Source organism: Triturus cristatus, chromosome 10, assembly GCF_964204655.1.
Source record: "Triturus cristatus chromosome 10, aTriCri1.1, whole genome shotgun sequence".
Taxonomy (NCBI): Eukaryota; Metazoa; Chordata; class Amphibia; order Caudata; family Salamandridae; genus Triturus; species Triturus cristatus.
The window spans coordinates 1024998792-1025019227 of NC_140593.1; the positions used below are offsets into that span (position 1 = coordinate 1024998792).

Below are 20436 nucleotides of genomic sequence, written 5' to 3' on the forward strand. Positions count from 1 at the left end.
TCACTAGAGAACTCTCCACTTTCGTGGGTGAGTGAGTGCCTTGTGTCCTACCCTGAAGACAAGAACATGGTCATTGTCCAACAGTAGCAGACAACAAGTAGTGTGACAGCCTAACCTAAGGATGCTCTTTTAAAACGGTGACTCCAGGTTCAAGACTTCGGAGTTACTTCTTATGTAAAAAGGAAGCATTAAAAACAACAGATGGGGCGAGGATGCCCTGAAGCTGTATATAATGGCATGAACTGCTTGCAAATATGGGGACAGGCAAAGTATGAGTCTTATCCTAAGCAAGGACTCAAAGAAGAACGTTTTCCATGAGTGTATGGCTTTCAATTTTGCTGGAAAGATCAACATGTAAGTTGCTGCAACGCTTTTAGCTTCTGCTTCACTTCTTTGAATGATCTCTGCATTCACTGTACATGTGTGGTGTATTCGGGATATATGTAAACACATGCAGATTCCAGTTTCAAATCAACTACTTAATTAATTTCTCTGCAACGTCAACCTAGGTTGCCTTTATTGGTGCACAAGGAGTGCTCCAGTATTACAAACATAGTGGAGGACGAGCTCTTTCATAGGAGACTGAGCGTGTACACGAGGTACTACGGTACATTTCAGCAGCAAGCTACTAGAGCCCCGAAATGCATTTGGTTTGATTCAACTGCACTTCCTGCTTCACGCCGGGGGTAAGGATGATCTTTGAGCTTGTATAACGTGCACTTCTGTAACCTTGAGTCATTCGCATTGCGTTATATTTGACCCTAAGCTTAGGCGACCGTTTTCTGTGTGTTTTGGACTGGTATATCCGCTCTGTATTGGTGGTTGTTAATGTTTCAGTGACTTCTGAGCAAGGAACAGAGGCTGAGCACCACCTTGCAGCACCCATAACCTTAGCGCACTTGGGTCTACGGTTACCAAAGAGGGGTGGGATACAGGGGGACAGGAAGGGGTGAGTGAAACACACAGGGACAGAGAAACAGAGCAGCACTGGGAGTGGAACAGAAGGCACAGAGAGTAAGGGGGGGGCTGAAGGCTCAGAGGGTGACAAAAAGAGACTGCTACTTAAAAGTGACAGATAGCATACAGCACAGCGGGCAAAGGAAACCGTGAATATAGGAGCAAACCACCCAGAGGGTAAGGGGAAACTAAGCCACAGGGAACAAAGGCGAGGGCGGCGGCAGGTACAGGCAGGAGCAGGTTAAGTGTGTTAAGGCAGCAGGAGCACCCATGGTAAGTAAGTAAAGAGGGTAAGGGCAGCAACATGCACAGAGGGGAATAAAAAGTCGAGAGATCCTTAAAATGCATGGGTAGGATACAACGCAGCTGGCAAGAAAGAGCTCAGTGCATACGGGCAACGGCACGCCCAGCAGCTACAGGGAAAAGCAAAATAAAATGACATTTAAAAAAAAGCACGCGAGTGGTCCGTGCGCGGCTGAAAAGGTGAAAGCAGCAAGCCCGGGAGTTGTGTGGGCACGCGCAATTTTTTTTAAAAAGCACGCGAGTAGTGCGCGCGTAGCAGCGGCAAAAGTGAAAGTGCTTGTGCTCCAGATGGCGCCTCGGGCGCTGAAAAATGACGGCTGCGCGTGTGCACGCGTAACCGCAAGCGCTAGGCCAGCAAAAGCGTGTGGTAGCACTTTGAAAACCTCACTTACTAAATGTCTCGCAGAGCAACGCATGCGCTGGCTCAGGCGAGACCTAAAAACTGAGCTAAACACCATCTCAGAACATTTCTCTGGCCCGAGCTGGAGAATACATTGATCATGAAAACTACTAAGCTATGGGCAATCACGTTACCAGGAGCCTAACTCTGGCAAATGTCTAGCTGGAACAATAATAGCTAAGCAAAAGGCCTTTAGTGTTAGGTGATGAGTGGAAGTCTCCCAGATAGGGAGCCGAATTCACAGGCCATTTCAATTTAAAAAACTGAACTAAACACCATCTCAGAACCTTTCTCTGGCCCGAGCTGGAGAATAACGATCATGAAAACTACTAAGCTATGGGCAATCATGTTACCAGGAACATAACTCCCGTATATATCTAGCTGGAACATTAATAGCTAAGAAAAAAGCCTTTAGTGTTAGGTCATGAGTGGAAGACTACTAGATAGGGAGCACCCTGAAGCGAAGTCAAGACTACAGGTAAGTCGCAGATGGCCTTACCACTAAATGTTCCAGTGAAAAACCTCAGTAAGAATTTAGAGGCAACGCCTTCAAGGATTCCTTGACATAGGATTTCCCAAACAAGGATCTCTGACATTTTTAAGAGACAACCATTTAGTCTGCGGGGTTAAAAACATGCCCAAACCAAAATAATCCTGCAGGAATGGTAATCAAGTGTACTTGTGTAGAACTTCCTTTTTTTAGGCGACTAGAATGAAGCCCAACTAGGACTGTAGGCAACTCCTATAGAACTACGGTACAAAGAACTTGGACAGCTACAGTCAACCTCTAATGGAGAGCCTGACTTCCAGTTCTAATGTCTAAACGTCCATACTAATTGGTAGCTCTCCAGAAAACCTCATGTGATAAGGCTTAGAAGCAGAGAGGAAGGCTTCACTCTTTTTCCATGGTTTCATGCTGAAGAAATTTCCCCAAGCAAACTACTACTGTTCGAACCAGTTTACTTATAGTAGGAGATACCCATATAAAGAATAGATAAAGTGGTAATACAGAAGTAAAAGGCCAAGGGCAGAGATAGGCATTCATTTCCCTGGTCCTCAACAATGGAATGCAGGAGAAAGAAATCCTGGAAATGTTCATTATCCAGAGAGGCAAAAGATCCAGTTTCGGACTTCTGAATCTCCAGGAAAAGTCCCAGAGCAGCTACTGAAACTGGAAAAACTGGGATGATCTGAAAGCTTGCACAGTGTTCATACACCTCATCTAGAGCACAGGTAATGAATTCTAATACCCGCTAAAAGGTTACACTTGTCTATACAAACAAAACTTTATAGGTGACATACAACTTGATCACCTTAAGAGCCAACAGAACTGTGCTCCTCTCCACGATAGTCTAATTATAATAGAAAGAAACCCTCAATTCTGCCACCAGATGGAGGCATCCTTTGTATATTAGATGTACCAAAGATCCAATAGGCTAGTTTCACTACATTTTTAATTGATTAATTAATTTGATGTGGCTGATACAAGATATGGAAAATACATAATGTTTCACACATTGATCGAATATAACCCACTGAAGATTATGTGCATCACTGCTATGCAAAATTTCATAGATAGCTTTTTCATAAGGTAGTTAGCCTATAAACAAAATACAAAACCACTCTCAGGTTTGCCCATTGATCAATACCAGAAACCCGAATACCAGGATTAAAGGGACAGAAGGTGTTCTGGAAGATCAGAGCAATAGAAGTTTAATGAACATATTTTCAATGACTTTCAATTTATCTAAATTGCGTATACCCTCCTGCCTTACATTTTATAATAGTTGGGGAGACTACACAGACCCAATTTCTTTGCAAACCCATTGCTGTATTCGCTCTGTGGCTCAACACAACCATAAACTTTTGCATTTGCTTTACCTAAATGCCATTTGCTGCAATCCTAGTAGGTAAACTATAAAAGTCATAAGCTCTTTTGCTTTCTAAATCTAATGAATGCCTAAAACATGTTGGTGAGTTAAACACCATATACCTGGTCTTAGATGGTTTAACAGACAACCTCCAAATCCCAGAGAATGTAAAGAAGTTATTTAAATATTCTGAAGGCCCATCGATGACATGGAGTCATTTGCAAAAAGTAAGGTGCATATTTTCGAAGCTGCTACGGTAGGAGCATCATTCAGGCTATTTTGTAGGGCATTAATCACACGGTTAATATAAAGAATGGATAAACGTTGGAGCCACAGCACACCTCTGGTGAACCAAAGATTCCAAGATTTCTCTAGTAAACTCACCATTTCAAACCAATCTTATTCTGGCATAACTTCTGGAGTTTAAACAGATTATAAAATTTAAAAGGGGACAGGTAGACTCTTGTCATACAAAACTTTCCATAGTGCATTTTGAGACACTGCATCAAAGGCAGACTTTGGGTCTACAAGTGCAACATATAACACTACCTTTTGTAGGGATAACTAATTCCACACAAGAAAAAAATGAATCTAGACATGTGATCAATGGTACTAATATTTTATCTGATTACTAGCTGCAAACAGGAAATTGCTTTTGACTCCTCATGCCCCTGATGCAGCTTAGCCAGTACCATTTAATTGGAAAAAAATTGCAAGATGTTAATTACACTAATTGACCTAAATTTAAAGACTCGCTCAGTATTCCTTTTTGAATATTTGTACAATTTCAGCACTAAGCCACAATCACGGATTGGAGCTCCTTATCCTACTGCTTTAGTACCGGTTAAAACGTAAAGTCCCCAAAATGCAGGTTCATCTTTATAAAAGATCCTCTGGAATCCAGGCCAGGGGCTTAACCACTTTTTAAACTATTTAAGGCAAGAAGATCTTGGATGGTTTGTTTTAGAAAGGCAACCGTGTGATATCCTATGTCCAATTTCCTTAAACCTTTTAGCTTTTACAGCCGTAGAGTCAGACCATTAGCTCATTCCCCTTTGCTCTTTTTAGTTTTACTTCATAGTGATTTTATTATGTCTATGTGCTTCGCTTATATAGCAACTTTATTCTTTGACTGAACGGCAATAAAAGATTTAATTTTCCCATTCTGACAAGCTTAATAAAGTCTAAGGCATATACTAGGCTTAGATCCCAAGTTAGGACTTATGTATTTTATAAAATGAGTTGTCAATTTTTCAGACATCGAAAGATGAAGATTAAGTAATGAATAGTCGCAAATGGCTAGTAAAAGCCGTTCTGCGAAAAAAAGATTTACATCTTTGTACATTTCTGGTAACACTTCAGCCTTCACAATCCAGAGAGGGGTTTTTTAGTGACCAGGGAAATTTCAAGGCGCTCAGCTTAATAAACGCAGCAGTTTGAAGGGAAAACAAAATTGGTATGGTGCAACTAGGTGAGGGGATAAGCCCTATAACCCCTCAATTAAGTGCGGGAACAACCCTCACAATACGACATTGATCATTGACCTAGGCACACATAAAATGAGTATAACAGTATGTCAGTGTAAACATATACAATACAATATGCACGCCAACAGATATAAGAAATATCTTCTGAAGAGTTGGAAAATATTCAGTCATTTAATTTTCAAGCAAACCAGCCGACACGTGTTTCGTCGCATGTGGAACAATCTTTCCGCGACTTCCTCAGGGCTGTATAAGAAGTTTATTATTATTGTGGTTGTCGCTCAGCCGGTGATAATTCCGACCCGGCCGGGCCCAAGACAATTAGGTGAGCTTCGGTCGCCTTAGAGAGTCAGACGTGCGGTATCAAAGAGTTTGCGGCACGTGTGAGCCCGGGATTTCAAATAAAAACCCATTATGGTCCATAACAAGGAACACAGTGACCCGTGGGGAAGGTGGCCTGGCATACTCGCTTTGAGATCACCTTCGTCTGAGGAGTTATCCATTCCTCTTGCTCGTTTCTCCTACGGCGCCCAGCTACACAGACTGCCTTATTCTGCTACAGCTACACTGAACGGTCTACTAGTTCGTTTTCGTGATGTCATTTGGGTTTTCATTTGAAATCCGGGGCTCACACGTGCCGCAAACTCTTTGATACCGCACGTCTGACTCTCTAAGACGACCGAAATACACCTAATTGTCTTGGGCCCGGCCGGGTCGGAATTATCACCGGCTGAGCGACATCCAAAATAATAATAAACTTCTTATACAGCCCTGAGGAAGTCGTGGAAAGATTGTCCACATGCGACGAAACACGTGTCGGCTGGTTTGCTTGAAAATTAAAAGACTGAATATTTTCCAACTCTTCAGAAGATATTTCTTATATCTGTTGGCGTGCATATTGTATTGTATATGTTTAAACTGACATACTGTTATACTCATTTTTTGTGTGCCTAGGTCAATGATCAACACTTCAGCCTTCACTACTGTGCCCCATTTACTTCTATTATCATTTGTCAAACATATTTCAGATTAAATTGTCCAAATATGATCTAGAGCCAATCAATCTTTACCACTGTTTGTAAATGTGTTGCTGTTAGAACCGGCGGTCTCTAGTTGGCAGAGGTATACACTTCTGACAAATAGGGACCTACCAACTCTAGTCAGGGCAAGGGGATTACACACTCAGATAACCCCTGCTACCCCCTTGGTAGCTTGGCAGAGCAGACAGGCTTATCCCAGAGGCAGTGTGTTAAGCATTTATGACCACATACAGTAATAAAGTGAATACACTACAGATGGACACGACACAGAAGTTATTATAAAAATAGGATTTTTATATAAGGCTTTGCACAAGACCAAATAACGACAAAAATATACCACAGTCTTAATAAATACTCTTTGGAAGGAAAAATTATAGTTCACGTAAGGTTTCTTCTTGGCAAATAGTTCTTTAGCAACAAAATTAAGTATTCTTCTGAAACACAGTTCTTTGGCAACAATGTGGCTCCCACAGGAGTCACACGACGTCGAGTCTACGATATTCCCAAGGTTCGGCGTCGACCGCGAGGAGCTCTACGTCGAGCCTGGAGTTGCAACAGAACCCCCAAACACAGTACCTTTTGGAAATGAAGAAAACGATGATCCACGGCGTCGAGATGTCGGCGTCGGGGTCGGCGTCGGTCGTGCCTCGGATTCGGGTCGATCCGCAGCGGCGTCGAGGGATGTCGGGCCGGAGCAGCGCTCACGGCGTCGAGAAGGGCGTCGAGTCGATGCGATCAGCAGCGGCATCGGGACGGGGTCGCTTGGAGGTGGAGCCGATACTCACTCCTCACTGGCGTCGATACCGGCGTCGAGACGGGGTCACTGGGAACTGGGGCCGATACCCACTGCTCACTGGCGTTGCTGCTGGCGTCGATCGGGCCCGGCGGCCGGCGTCGAAGGCTCGGGACACGGAGCCGTTACTCACGATGTCGAGCTGGATTCGGCGGCGTCGAGACTGCAGATTTTCCCTTGTGTACTGGAAACAACACTTTCCAGCAATTCAGCAATTCAGTAGATGGTGAAGTCCTTTGGCCCTGTGACTTCAACAGGAGACTGGCACTCTTCCAGCCCTTGGAGATTTGCTAGCAAGCGTTTAGAGAGTACACACCAAGTTCCTCTCTCCTTGTTCCTTGGCAAAAATAAAGAAGCAGCTTTCAGGTTCCTCCACAGCAAAACAGCACTCTGGCAGAAAGGGGAGGCAAGTCCTTAGATCAGCAGGCTTCTTGTCCTTGGTACAGGTTTCCTTGTCAGAAGTGATCTGAGTTCTTGGTTCAGGGGTCCTTCTCTTATACCCCTTTTCTCCTTTGTTCCCTTTGTCCAAGCAGGGAAATTCCCCCCATCTCAGGTTCGTTGTGGGTGTTGCCAGGCAGAGGCACCTGGCCTATTCACTGAGCAGGGCAGAGTCCTCAGCCGCCCAGCAGGAGGCGGAGCCAGTATTGTCACTGGCAGGAGCAGGGCTATCAGTCGCCCAGCAGGAGGTGGAGCCAGCATTGTGTCAGGCAGGGCAGGCTACTCTTCCCTCACTCTATGTGTAAATGCCTCATTCACCCCACACTGACTCATTCAGACCTCTGGAGCCACCCAGCCCCTGACACACACACCAAACCAGCAGAGACCGGTGGATAGTTGGACAAGAAAATAGCCACTTTCTAAAAGGGCTATTTTCAAACATAGAATTTAAAAACCATCCATCCTAAAGGATGTGCTATTCAATTCTGAGTTCAGGGATACTAAACTTGACCTGCTACCATGCTCCCTGAGTCAGATAGATTATAATGGAGTTAATAATCAGTCTGCCCAGTCTGGCCTATTGGAGGCAGGTAGCCCTTCAATAGTGAAAAACGAAAATGGCTGTAATTCACTATTAGGTCATGCCACACACATCAGGGCATGACCTACCTTTTACCAACAATGCACCCTGCCCTAGGGCCTACCATAGAGGTGTCTGAAATGTGGCAAGGTGAAGGTTTAGAGACTGGCAAGTAGGTTTCCTTGCCAAGTCGACATGGCAGTCAGGGACTGCGCGCAGGCGCTGCAGTGGCAGGCCTGAGACACATTTTACAAGCTGCTTCTGTGGGTGGCACAACCAGTGCTGCAAGCCCACCAGCAGCAGTCAACTTACATGCCCTTGGCACACGCAGTGCACTAGACTAGGGTCTGAACAGTAAGTCAACCAAGCCAATCATGGTAACACCAATCAATGTAACAATTTAACATAGGGAGCACTTGCACTGTGGCACTGATCATCAGTGGCACAGTGCCCAAAGCAATAATCCAGCAAAAACATGGTAAACAGAGGAGGCAAACAGAAAAAAATGGAGGAGAGACTCATGCCAATGATGCCAGGTCTAACACGTGTCCCCTCCAGCTGAAATGTGGGGAGAACTACCCTTCACCCAGGGAGTCCTCATCACTAAGGCGGAAAAATCTGGACAGACCATCAGCATTGGCGTGATCTGTACCAGGGCGGTGTTCCACCGTAAAGTCCATCCCCTGTAGGGAAATGGACCACCTCAACAGCTTTGGGTTCTCACCCCTCATCTGCATTAACCATCTGAGGGGCCTGTGGTCTGTCTGAACCCGGAAGTGAGTCCCAAACAGGTAGGGTCTTAGCTTCTTCAGCGCCCAGACCACAGCAAATGCCTCACGCTCTATCGCACTCCACCTTTGTTCCCTGGGAAGTAACCTCCGGCTGATGAAGGCTACAGGTAAGTCTCGGCCCTCCTCATTCATCTGTGCTAGAACAGCCCCCACACCATGCTCTGAAGCGTCTGTCTGGACAATGAATTCTTTTGAAAAGTCGGGTGTCTGGAGGACCGGTGCTGTACACATTGCAGTTTTCAGGGTGTCAAAGGCGTTCTGACAGGCGTCATTCCAGATCACAAGTCTCGGCTGCTTCCTGGAAGTCAGCGAGGTCAAGGGGTGCACAATGTTGCCATACCCCTTGACAAACCTCCTGTAGTAACCCGTGAGACCCAAGAAGGCTCTCACCTGAGTCTGGGTTTTGGGCGGTTCCCAAGCCAGGATGGTATCTATCTTGGGTTGCAGGGGGGCCACCTTGCCGCTCCCTACTTGGTGCCCAAAGTACACCACTGAACCCTGCCCAATCTGGCACTTACTGGCCTTGATTGTGAGGCCTGCTCTGCGCAGGGCCAACAACACTTCCTGGAGGTGGCGCAAGTGTTCCTCCCAGCTGGCGCTGAACACTGCTATATCGTCCAGGTAGGCGGCACTGAAATCTTCCAGCCCGGCCAATACCTGGTTAACCAACCTCTGGAATGTGGCAGGGGCATTCTTCATCCCAAAGGGCATCACACGGAACTGGTAGTGCCCATTTGGTGTGGAGAATGCAGACCTCTCTTTTGCCCCATCAGTCAAGGCGATGCCAGTACCCAGACGTTAGATCAAACGTACTAAGGTACCGGGCAGCCCCCAACTGATCGATGAGCTCATCAGCTCTGGGGATGGGGTGCGCGTCAGTCTTGGTGACCGAATTGAGTCCTCGGTAATCGAACCGAAGTTCTGGTGAAGCACCAGGCGCTGCAGCCTTTGGGACCAAGACCACTGGGCTGGCCCAAGGACTGCTAGAGGACTCAACCACCCCTAAGGCAAACATCTTGGAGACCTCCTCCTTGATATATGCTCTGACCTTTTCAGTCACCCTGCAGGCCTTGTGCCTCACAGGAGTGCTGTCCCCAGTGTCCACATCATGGACACACCACTGAGTGACACCAGGGATTAAGGAGAACAGATCAGGGAATTGTACCAACAGATGGCGACAATCTTGCTGCTGCTCAGGGGGTCAGTGTGTCAGAGAGGACAACACCATCCACTGACCCATCTTTTTCTTCTGCACACAGGAGGTCAGGAAGAGGCTCACTCTACTCCTCCATCTCAGCATCTGTGGCAAGGAGCATGCCCACTTCGGACCTTTCTAAGTGGGGCTTTAACCGGTTGACATGCAGGACCCTTAAGGGGTTCCTGGGAGACTTCAGGTCCACCAAGTAGGTGACATCGCTCTTTTTCTCCACAACCTCAAATGGTCCAGTCCACCTGTCCTTGAGCGCACAAGGTTCCACAGGGGCCATGACCCAAACTTTCTGACCAGGTTGAAGCTCAACCAGAGTGGCATTCTGATCGTACCACCGCTTCATCTCTTCCTGGCTGGCCTCCAGATTTGCCTGAGCAAGATCTCTGAAGCGCCGAGTCTGGTTCCTAAAGGCCAGCATGTAGCTATATACATCCTGGGGAGGTTTCCTGGGAGATTGCTCCCAGCCTTCTTTAACCAGACTCAAAGGTCCTCTTACCGGGTGACCATACAAAAGCTCAAATGGGCTGAACCCTAGAGACTTCTGTGGCACCTCACGGTAAGCAAACAGCAGGCATGGCAAGAGGACGTCCCATTTACGCCTCATCGGTTCTTCAAGACCCATGATCATGCCTTTGAGGGTCCGGTTGAATCTCTCAACCAGCCCATTACCTTGAGGGTGGTAAGGAGTGGTAAACTTGTAGGTTACCCCACACTCCTTCCACAGAGACTTCATATAAGTAGAAATGAAGTTGGTGCCCCGGTCTGACACCACCTCTCTGGGGAACCCCATGCGGGAGAAAACACCTATCAGTGCCCGTCCCACCACGGGGGCCGTCACTGTGCGGAGAGGGATGGCTTCCGGGTACCGGGTGGCATGGTCCACCAAGACCAGGATAAACCTGTTGCCCATGGCTGTCTTGGGGTCCAGTGGCCCCACAATGTCAATTCCCACTCGCTCAAAGGGGGTACTGACGACGGGAAAAGGTTGGAGGGGAGCCTTCTGCTTCCGCCCACTTTTCCACTTGCCTGGCAAGTTTGACAGGTCCTACAATGGATATCTGAATCCCTTCTCATCTGGGGCCAGTAAAAATGGGTGACAAGCCTGTCATAGGTCTTGTCCTGCCCCAGATGTCCAGCTAACGGAACGTCATGAGCCAACCCCAGTAGGAAGGCTCTGAAGCGCTGGGGTACCACCAGCACACGGGCTGACCCAGGCTCAGCAGCCTTAGGCTCGCTATACAGGAGGTCGTTCTCCCAGTAGACCCAATGTGATCCTGACTGATCACCTGTCGTTTGGGCTGAGGCCTGCTGCCTCATACCCACAAGAGAAGGGCACACTTTCTGTTCAGCACAAAATTCCTCCCTGGAGGGACCACCATCCTGCTGCCAATGGGTCAGCTCGGGCAGGTCTCCCAGTTCAGCCACTTGTTCTCCTGTCGGTTGGCAGGTCTCCCAGTTCAGCCACTTGTTCTCCTGTCGGTTCCAGGGCATCCCCCTCAGGGTCTGCTCCCTCCTGGACCGCGGGAACGATGGGGGACGGTTTCCCGCGCCCCCTGCCTCTTCTCTTCACGGTTGGGACCTGGGCCATACTTTCAGGCTCCAGGGCCCCATCAACACCCTTACTGACTGACATTGACCGGGTGGTCGCATACACCCACTCAGGCAGACCCAACATTTCCAGATGCGATTTTCTCTCCACCTTAGCCCAAGGGGAGTCCTCCAAATCATTGCCCAGGAGACAATCAACAGGCATGGCGGGCCTCACAGCAACCTGAAGAGTACCTGAGACCCCCCCCCACTCAAAAGGAACTTGAGCTACCTCACACTGACTCTGTGAGTTGTCAGCAGCTACAACGGGGTAGAATGCATGAGGGACCACCTGCTCTCTGGACACCAAGTGACACTTGACAGCTGTCACACTCGCTCCGGTGTCTCTGAGAGCTTCCACCCTATGGCCATTAATGGTCACCCACTGCCTATATTTTTTAGTGTTATTAGGCAGAGGGGTTGGAGGGACCATTTCCACGTCTCCTAAAGAGACCAGGGACATTTCTGCGGGACCCCACCCACCGGGGGCACCCATCTCATTCCCTCCCAGGGCTACACTCGCTACCTGACGAGGGGGTGCACGTGGTGGTGCATTGGAATCCTTCATGGGACACTGGGGATCATAATAACGGTGTCCCACCTGCTTACAAACATAGCAGGTCATGGGGCCCCTTGGAACAGGTTTACCTGTCGGGGCCTCTGGCTTCTTTACTGGGGGAGGCTGGGAACCCTTCCCTTGGTTCCCTTGGGGATTACTTTGGGGCCCTTTCTGAAACTCCCTCTGTTTACCCCTGTCCCCCCCCCACTCTTCTGCTGGGGACCCTGCCCACCTTTGGCTGAGTCTCCCACTGGACCCTTGTGGACCCTGGTACTGACCCAGCGGTCCGCCTCCTCAGCAAGTTTTCTAGGGTTAGATATCTTGCTATCAACAAGGTGCTGGCGTAGCTCTGGAAAACAGTTATTAGACAAGTGCTCCCAAGCAAACAAATCATAAAGAGCATCATAACTATCAACCTTGCTACCCTTTATCCAACCATCCATGGCTCTGCAAAAAAAAGACACATATTCAACCCACGTAGTACCAGGCAACTTCTTACATTCTCTAAAGGTTTGTCGGTACTTTTCTGGAGTTAAGCCAAATCTCAGCATTAAAGCATTTTTCATAAGAGTATAAGACGCCCTTTCCTCTTCAGGCATGCTCAACAAGGTATCTCTCCCTTCATTTGTAAAGCGGCTCCACAACCCCGTTCCCCAATCTTTCTCAGGGACCCGGTGGGCCAACAATGCTAACTCATACGCTTTAAACCATTGGCTAATATCTTCATTCTTACTGTAATCTTTGATCACATCTTTAGGAAAATAAAACCTACTTTCTGCAGGCATAGATGGAGCGCTGCCACCAGAGGGATTCAACTCTAAACTCTTTTCTTTAAGTTCCATCTCCCTCAACATCTTCTCACGTTCAAATGCAAATTTCTCTCTCTCAAAATCTAATCTTTTGCTCTCCATTTCAGCTTCTCTCAGGCTTTTCGCTTTTTCTAATTCCAACTGCCCTCCTAATTTAAGTTTTGCCATTTCTAACTGGTGTCCCCTCTCCCTCTCCCTGTCTTCCAACTCTTCAGGAGAAAGGCCCCTAGAGGAAACACTACTGCCGGGGGATGACACTGACCCATCTGTGGGTTCTTCCACTTCCTCTTCCTCCTCCTCTACCTCTTCCGGTACCACCACCGGATCAGAGGGGTTTCTGGCCTCTAACCAGGCCTTTAGCGCTTTAAGGAGGTCCTTCTTCAATCTGAGACCTGTGGTAGGAACTTTAAACTGTTTGCAAAATCGCTCCAGATCCTTTAACTGGTACTTATTGATCAATTTCTTATCAAATTCCCCCACAACAATCTCAGTAGGTGTAGCAGCTCCGGCATTCTCCATGGTCAAAACTGGCAGTGTTTAAAAAAAAATAAGCTCCAGGAAAACGGAGAACAAAAATAGAATATCCTACCAAACAGACTGTGGCTGCGTTATGGTCTGCTTTCACTATGTAGCGTACACTAATCACTGCACATGAGTCATAAATGCAAAGTTCAATCCTCACCGCTGACCACCAATGTTAGAACCGGTGGTCTCTAGTTGGCAGAGGTATACACTTCTGACAAATAGGGACCTACCAACTCTAGTCAGGGCAAGGGGATTACACACTCAGATAACCCCTGCTACCCCCTTGGTAGCTTGGCAGAGCAGACAGGCTTATCCCAGAGGCAGTGTGTTAAGCATTTATGACCATATACAGTAATAAAGTGAATACACTACAGATGGACACGACACAGAAGTTATTATAAAAATAGGATTTTTATATAAGGCTTAGCACAAGACCAAATAACGACAAAAATATACCACAGTCTTAATAAATACTCTTTGGAAGGAAAAATGATAGTTCACGTAAGGTTTCTTCTTGGCAAATAGTTCTTTAGCAACAAAATTAAGTATTCTTCTGAAACACAGTTCTTTGGCAACAATGTGGCTCCCACAGGAGTCACATGACGTCGAGTCTACGATATTCCCAAGGTTCGGCGTCGACCGCGAGGAGCGCTACGTCGAGCCTGGAGTTGCAACAGAACCCCCAAACACAGTACCTTTTGGAAATGAAGAAAACGATGATCCACGGCGTCGAGATGTCGGCGTCGAGGTCGGTGTCGGTCGTGCCTCGGATTCGGGTCGATCCGCAGCGGCGTCGAGGGATGTCGGGCCGGAGCAGCGCTCACGGCGTCGAGAAGGGCGTCGAGTCGGTGCGATCAGCAGCGGCATCGGGACGGGGTCGCTTGGAGGTGGAGCCGATACTCACTCCTCACTGGCGTCGATACCGGCGTCGAGACGGGGTCACTGGGAACTGGGGCCGATACCCACTGCTCACTGGCGTTGCTGCTGGCGTCGATCGGGCCCGGCGGCCGGCGTCGAAGGCTCGGGACACGGAGCCGTTACTCACGATGTCGAGCTGGATTCGGCGGCGTCGAGACTGCAGATTTTCCCTTGTGTACTGGAAACAACACTTTCCAGCAATTCAGCAATTCAGTAGATGGTGAAGTCCTTTGGCCCTGTGACTTCAACAGGAGACTGGCACTCTTCCAGCCCTTGGAGATTTGCTAGCAAGCGTTTAGAGAGTACACACCAAGTTCCTCTCTCCTTGTTCCTTGGCAAAAATAAAGAAGCAGCTTTCAGGTTCCTCCACAGCAAAACAGCACTCTGGCAGAAAGGGGAGGCAAGTCCTTAGATCAGCAGGCTTCTTGTCCTTGGTACAGGTTTCCTTGTCAGAAGTGATCTGAGTTCTTGGTTCAGGGGTCCTTCTCTTATACCCCTTTTCTCCTTTGTTCCCTTTGTCCAAGCAGGGAAATTCCCCCCATCTCAGGTTCGTTGTGGGTGTTGCCAGGCAGAGGCACCTGGCCTATTCACTGAGCAGGGCAGAGTCCTCAGCCGCCCAGCAGGAGGCGGAGCCAGTATTGTCACTGGCAGGAGCAGGGCTATCAGTCGCCCAGCAGGAGGTGGAGCCAGCATTGTGTCAGGCAGGGCAGGCTACTCTTCTCTCACTCTATGTGTAAATGCCTCATTCACCCCACACTGACTCATTCAGACCTCTGGAGCCACCCAGCCCCTGACACACACACCAAACCAGCAGAGACCGGTGGATAGTGGGACAAGAAAATAGCCACTATCTAAAAGGGCTATTTTCAAACATAGAATTTAAAAACCATCCATCCTAAAGGATGTGTTATTAAATTCTGAGTTCAGGGATACTAAACTTGACCTGCTACCATGCTCCCCGAGTCAGATAGATTATAATGGAGTTAATAATCAGTCTGCCCAGTCTGGCCTATTGGAGGCAGGTAGCCCTTCAATAGTGAAAAACGAAAATGGCTGTAATTCACTATTAGGTCATGCCACACACATCAGGGCATGACCTACCTTTTACCAACAATGCACCCTGCCCTAGGGCCTACCATAGAGGTGTCTGAAATGTGGCAAGGTGAAGGTTTAGAGACTGGCAAGTAGGTTTCCTTGCCAAGTCGACAGGGCAGTCAGGGACTGCGCGCAGGCGCTGCAGTGGCAGGCCTGAGACACATTTTACAAGCTGCTTCTGTGGGTGGCACAACCAGTGCTGCAAGCCCACCAGCAGCAGTCAACTTACATGCCCTTGGCACACGCAGTGCACTAGACTAGGGTCTGAACAGTAAGTCAACCAAGCCAATCATGGTAACACCAATCAATGTAACAATTTAACATAGGGAGCACTTGCACTGTGGCACTGATCAGCAGTGGCACAGTGCCCAAAGCAATAATCCAGCAAAAACATCGTAAACAGAGGAGGCAAACAGAAAAAAATGGAGGAGAGACTCATGCCAATGATGCCAGGTCTAACAGTTGCTATGCCCATCTGACAAATGCAATGACATATAATCAACATACGAGGTCAGTGAGCCCTTTTTATGGGTCGACTAACGAGGACTATCAGAAGTGGCTCAGCCATTATGTGGCTGAAGACAATAAGTGATAGCCATTGTAGTCACCTGTAAGAATATAACATTGGTGTGTTTCAACCTAGGTTTCTCAGAATGAGGTATACCCACACTTTGTCCTCATCCTCCTGGATAGTCATTAACATAGGGATTGGTTTATATTTGGTATTAAAATCGCTAGCAACCAGGGCCATATTAAGGAATCCCTGGGGCTCAGCAATCTGTCAAGCTTATTAAGTGTTTTTGACTCCTTCAATTCACAAGCCCCTCGATGATAAGCAATGAATATTGTAGCTTTATTCTTAGTTGGAAATTCAATGATCAGGCACTCTAGATCTGCACTATCAATTTGAAATACTTTTATATCACAACTTAAACTTTTAATTAACACAGTTAGACCAACAAAACGGCGGCCTGTTTTTAAACTATTCAGCTCCAATACTGTAATTTACAAAACCATCACAAAATAGGTAAGTGGGGTCCAAGTCTACTGAAACATACATATATTATAACCACTTACAAAAGACAACCAACTGGGGTCATTAAACTTGAATGCAAGTCCTGTTATATTCCAAGACAAGATCTTTAACATATGGGGTAATGGTGGCAGCAGGATCTATGCCAGTTGCTACATCTAAGGATGTACTCGAAGTATATCTATGAGGCAATAACTCGACAGCTGCTAGGTAGTCAGCATTACAACCTGTAAAGAACAAATTGATATTCTAGAAGGTTTGCTTAACTGGACAATATCTCTTTATGGTATAGTACGTTTCTCAATAGAGGTTGTCTCCTTGATCACAAGTGGTGGAACAGATTTCAATTAGATCTTTGAGTCATTTGGGGTTAGACTGGATCGAACATCCCACTTAACAACGTTATGAAGCGAATACATGTTTGATATGTCATCCAAATTGTGAGGCCATCACATTTCTCTCTATTGCCACCCAATTTATAAATCTACCCCAATACGGATTCTACTTTTAATCCAGTCAGTATGCCTGGACCATTTAGAATGGCACAGGATGATGTGCTTGGATTTGCTCAGCCCAATTAAAGATGGCCAAGCTCAGCATACTAGCACATTGCCTTCCTGGGTGGACAACCCACTGGCAGAGTCTAATAGAGCAAGGAATCCCTTCCACCATGAAGCATGGCTGGAGGTGCCCAACATCAAATCTATGTGATCCCAGCAGGACCAAAGAAATGGTCTTTGCTATCATATACAAGCCCTTGCATTACCACAGGTTAAGCCCAGCACGACAAAAGATGGCAAGTCAGAATCTCTCTTGAATAGGAAATCTTAAAAGGTAACCCACCATCCGAGACGCTATCGGCATCCAATGGCATCTCTAAACATTTGTTATGTTGGGCATATGTTAGATATCAGAAACAATATAAGAAGGCTGGGTCAGAAATGCAGCTGAAGGGTATTTGCAATCAGTTCCCAATGTGGGGATGTGACAACCAATATCTTACATATAATTAGTAGGACAAGCTTAAGGAAGAGATGGCACGGAGATGGGGCTCAGTTGGCGGTGAAAGCACAGGAGAAATTTAGTTGTGAAGAAATGCCCAGTTTGAAGTTTGCGCTTTTTGGTTCAGGCAGGTTTTACTGAGCCATTCATCACAATTAGGAAAAATGCAAGATTGCAATTTTTAATTGTATTGAATTGCCATGAACCTTTGTCTTACTTATTTAATGTGGAATAATAATATAATAATGCACTTGCAAAGTAAACTTTACTTCAGAGTAGACTTTTATCCAGAGTCATCAGTGCCAAATAAGGTTCTAATTCACAGGTTTCGCGTAGCAACGGAAGTGAAATACATGTAGATTATAGTCTATGTTTAAAGGATTTAAATAAATATGTACTAAAAACACAGTCTCCCCTTCATTCTTTACAGACATACAAAAATATCACAGCACATGTCCATTGATTTCACATAGTTATTCTGCAGCATACCTCAGTTGCGTGACCCTTGACATCGAAAAAGATGGTGAGGTTATAATGTATGCATTCCATGACAGCTTCCCTGAGAGTTGGTATTCTTTCACTGCGGAAGAGGTGCCTAATAAGTTAAAGAACAGATAAAATGACCAAGGCAGTAAGAGCAGCTGAAGGCATGATTGATAATGTGTTGCACACAGAATGGTTTGGGTCCAGGAGGACTACTACAAGTCATGAGCACCAAAACAAGAATATATTAAAATGATAATAGAAGATGCTGACAATTCTGTAATTGCAACCTCTGTAAGGGTATCAATGAATACAGCATGAATTACACTTTATTATTCAAATTTGTGAACAAAATAACTTCACAAACATTAAAATCAATTAAAAAAACAGAATAGACACAAAGAGGGTACATTTAAAGTCGAATAGCAGTGGTCACTCAACATTAAGGTAGAAGACAGGCAGCAATAAACACAATGCTGCAAATGAAAGTGACGCCTTTAACAACATAGAAACAGAATACAGAAGGCTACCAAAGCACTTTTATATTAGTCCACAACATTAAATCCACAAGGTAGGGTTATGTAGAAAAACAAATCATTAATATTTATTCCAATTTTAGTCCATAATAGATCCAAATTTCCACTTGCACTTTATCAAGGCGGCCAACAAGTGTTTGGTCACAACAGAGACTTTTTCAAGGCTGCAAATGTACAAAGCTTGTATAACTGAGATGCTATTGTATTAACATTAAGAAAATGATGCTCTGGTCATTGCATATGAAGTTAGGAGAAACAAGAAGAACACCAAAAGACACTAGTGCCCGGGTTGAGTCTCAAAAAGATATTTTGTGCAGGAATATATACTGCCTGAATAAATGCGGCAATCACCAAGCTGGGAAAATGTACAGAGGAACTTCGGTAGTAATCCTAAAGAAAGAGGGATGGAGGAAACCTAAAAGTGTGCCACTGGACAAAGCATAGCCATAACAAATCGTGCAACTGGCAAAGGAGACCACGTAAGTCGCTTAAGTGAGAATTTGATAACGATTTTTTTTTTAAAAACCCCAACTCAAAGTAGACCAAAAAAGCCATCATAATAAGTGAAGATAATCTTGCCATATTGGTAATTTTGCACCCCAATCATTTCAAAAACTCGGATGTATCTGCAAAGTGGCATGTTGGCACTGTAAACAAAAATGCATGAAACATATGTTGCCATTTATTATGTTTGTTTAAAGTTGACCTTTCTACTTACCCAGGTTTCCCTGCCTATTTTTACCCACCCCCCCTTGTTTTACTTGTATTGGCTATGTCATGGAATGCTGGGGTTGGAATGTTCAGGTGGATGATGGTTGGAACTGTTGTGGGTGAAATTCATTAGGATACATGCATATTGCTGATGGTCCAATTATCATTCAACCTACCTCGTATGATGTGATAATTACGACAACATACCAAATTGTGCTTCGCCTGTGTGAGAGAGTTGCCCTTCTTTGTACGTAACAAACACATTATGAATTGAGCTTACGCTAACCTAGGTTGTGGTTACACAGTCCTCCATAATGAACCAACGTCACAATATATCATGTGATGACTGCTGCGGTCTTCCTGTTCTAAATAAGAAATTGTGGGAATCGCACAAATAACCAGAGAGCACTCCCAGAGGCTTTCCACACTCTACCTAACCAAGGGCATTTCAACTGTCCCAGGCTATCTTTATACAGTGTATCAATTGTAATGCCTGAATAAACTGAGAATGCCTGCTAACCCAATGTATTACTATGAGAAAAATGTTGCATGTATTTGGCAGTAAAATGTTTCTTCTGGCTATTTCCCTATTAGTTTATATTCTGAGAACCATGTACTCATGTAAAATGTACAAAAGGACATTTAGATTTCTAAGTACTGGACACCCTATTCCCCACCCCGAGATGGTGAATTTATGCCGGATTGTATTCAGAACTAAAATCAGTTCTCTATACTTATGATCGGTATGCTTTGCTACTAAATTTACTTAGGTCATGTCCTATGTAACTTGCCTATTAATCATTTATATACAGCAATGAAACGATCATCCTTGTGTCATTCTTACAAGAATGCTTCAGCATCTGCTACCGAGCTTAATCTCATTAAGTAACGGTCCAGTCGAGGAAAACCACAGTCAGTATCGGGACATCATCGCTCCCGGTCCTTGCCATAGGATACGTTTGCGTGTTGACAACTGCATTCACTATTATCCACATAGTCGCTATTCTGTTGCTGCTTATTTTTCTCCGACAACTGAAGTCGCAATTAGTGTTAATCTATAGCTACATGCACTGGTTTACTACTACCAAATATATTAGGTGATTTAACATTTATCTTTGCCAAGGAACGTTGCCGAACCACAAGATATATGAGCGACTGTAAAGTATAAGGGCCAAGCCCCCTTGTTATATTTTTTATCTGACATTTCTCCAATATCGATGCGGCAAACTTAGCTATTGCCCCCGGGTTGTAGTAATCTCCTTGTCAGAACCCCTTCAGACGGCCACAAGGCAAGCGACTGGATCAAACTGT

General features: G+C 45.9%; 1 protein-coding gene across 2 annotated transcripts in view; it reads right to left on the minus strand.

Annotated features, from left to right (window-relative positions):
- The window catches only part of GDE1 (glycerophosphodiester phosphodiesterase 1), a 223964-nt gene that overhangs the window by 73086 nt on the left and 130442 nt on the right, over positions 1 to 20436 (minus strand). For both annotated transcript variants that reach the window (XM_085629054.1, XM_085629055.1), the window contains exon 3: positions 17885 to 17990. In XM_085629054.1, coding sequence (XP_085485180.1) covers positions 17885 to 17990 — 106 coding nt within the window. The remainder of the gene's footprint in view (positions 1 to 17884; positions 17991 to 20436) is intronic.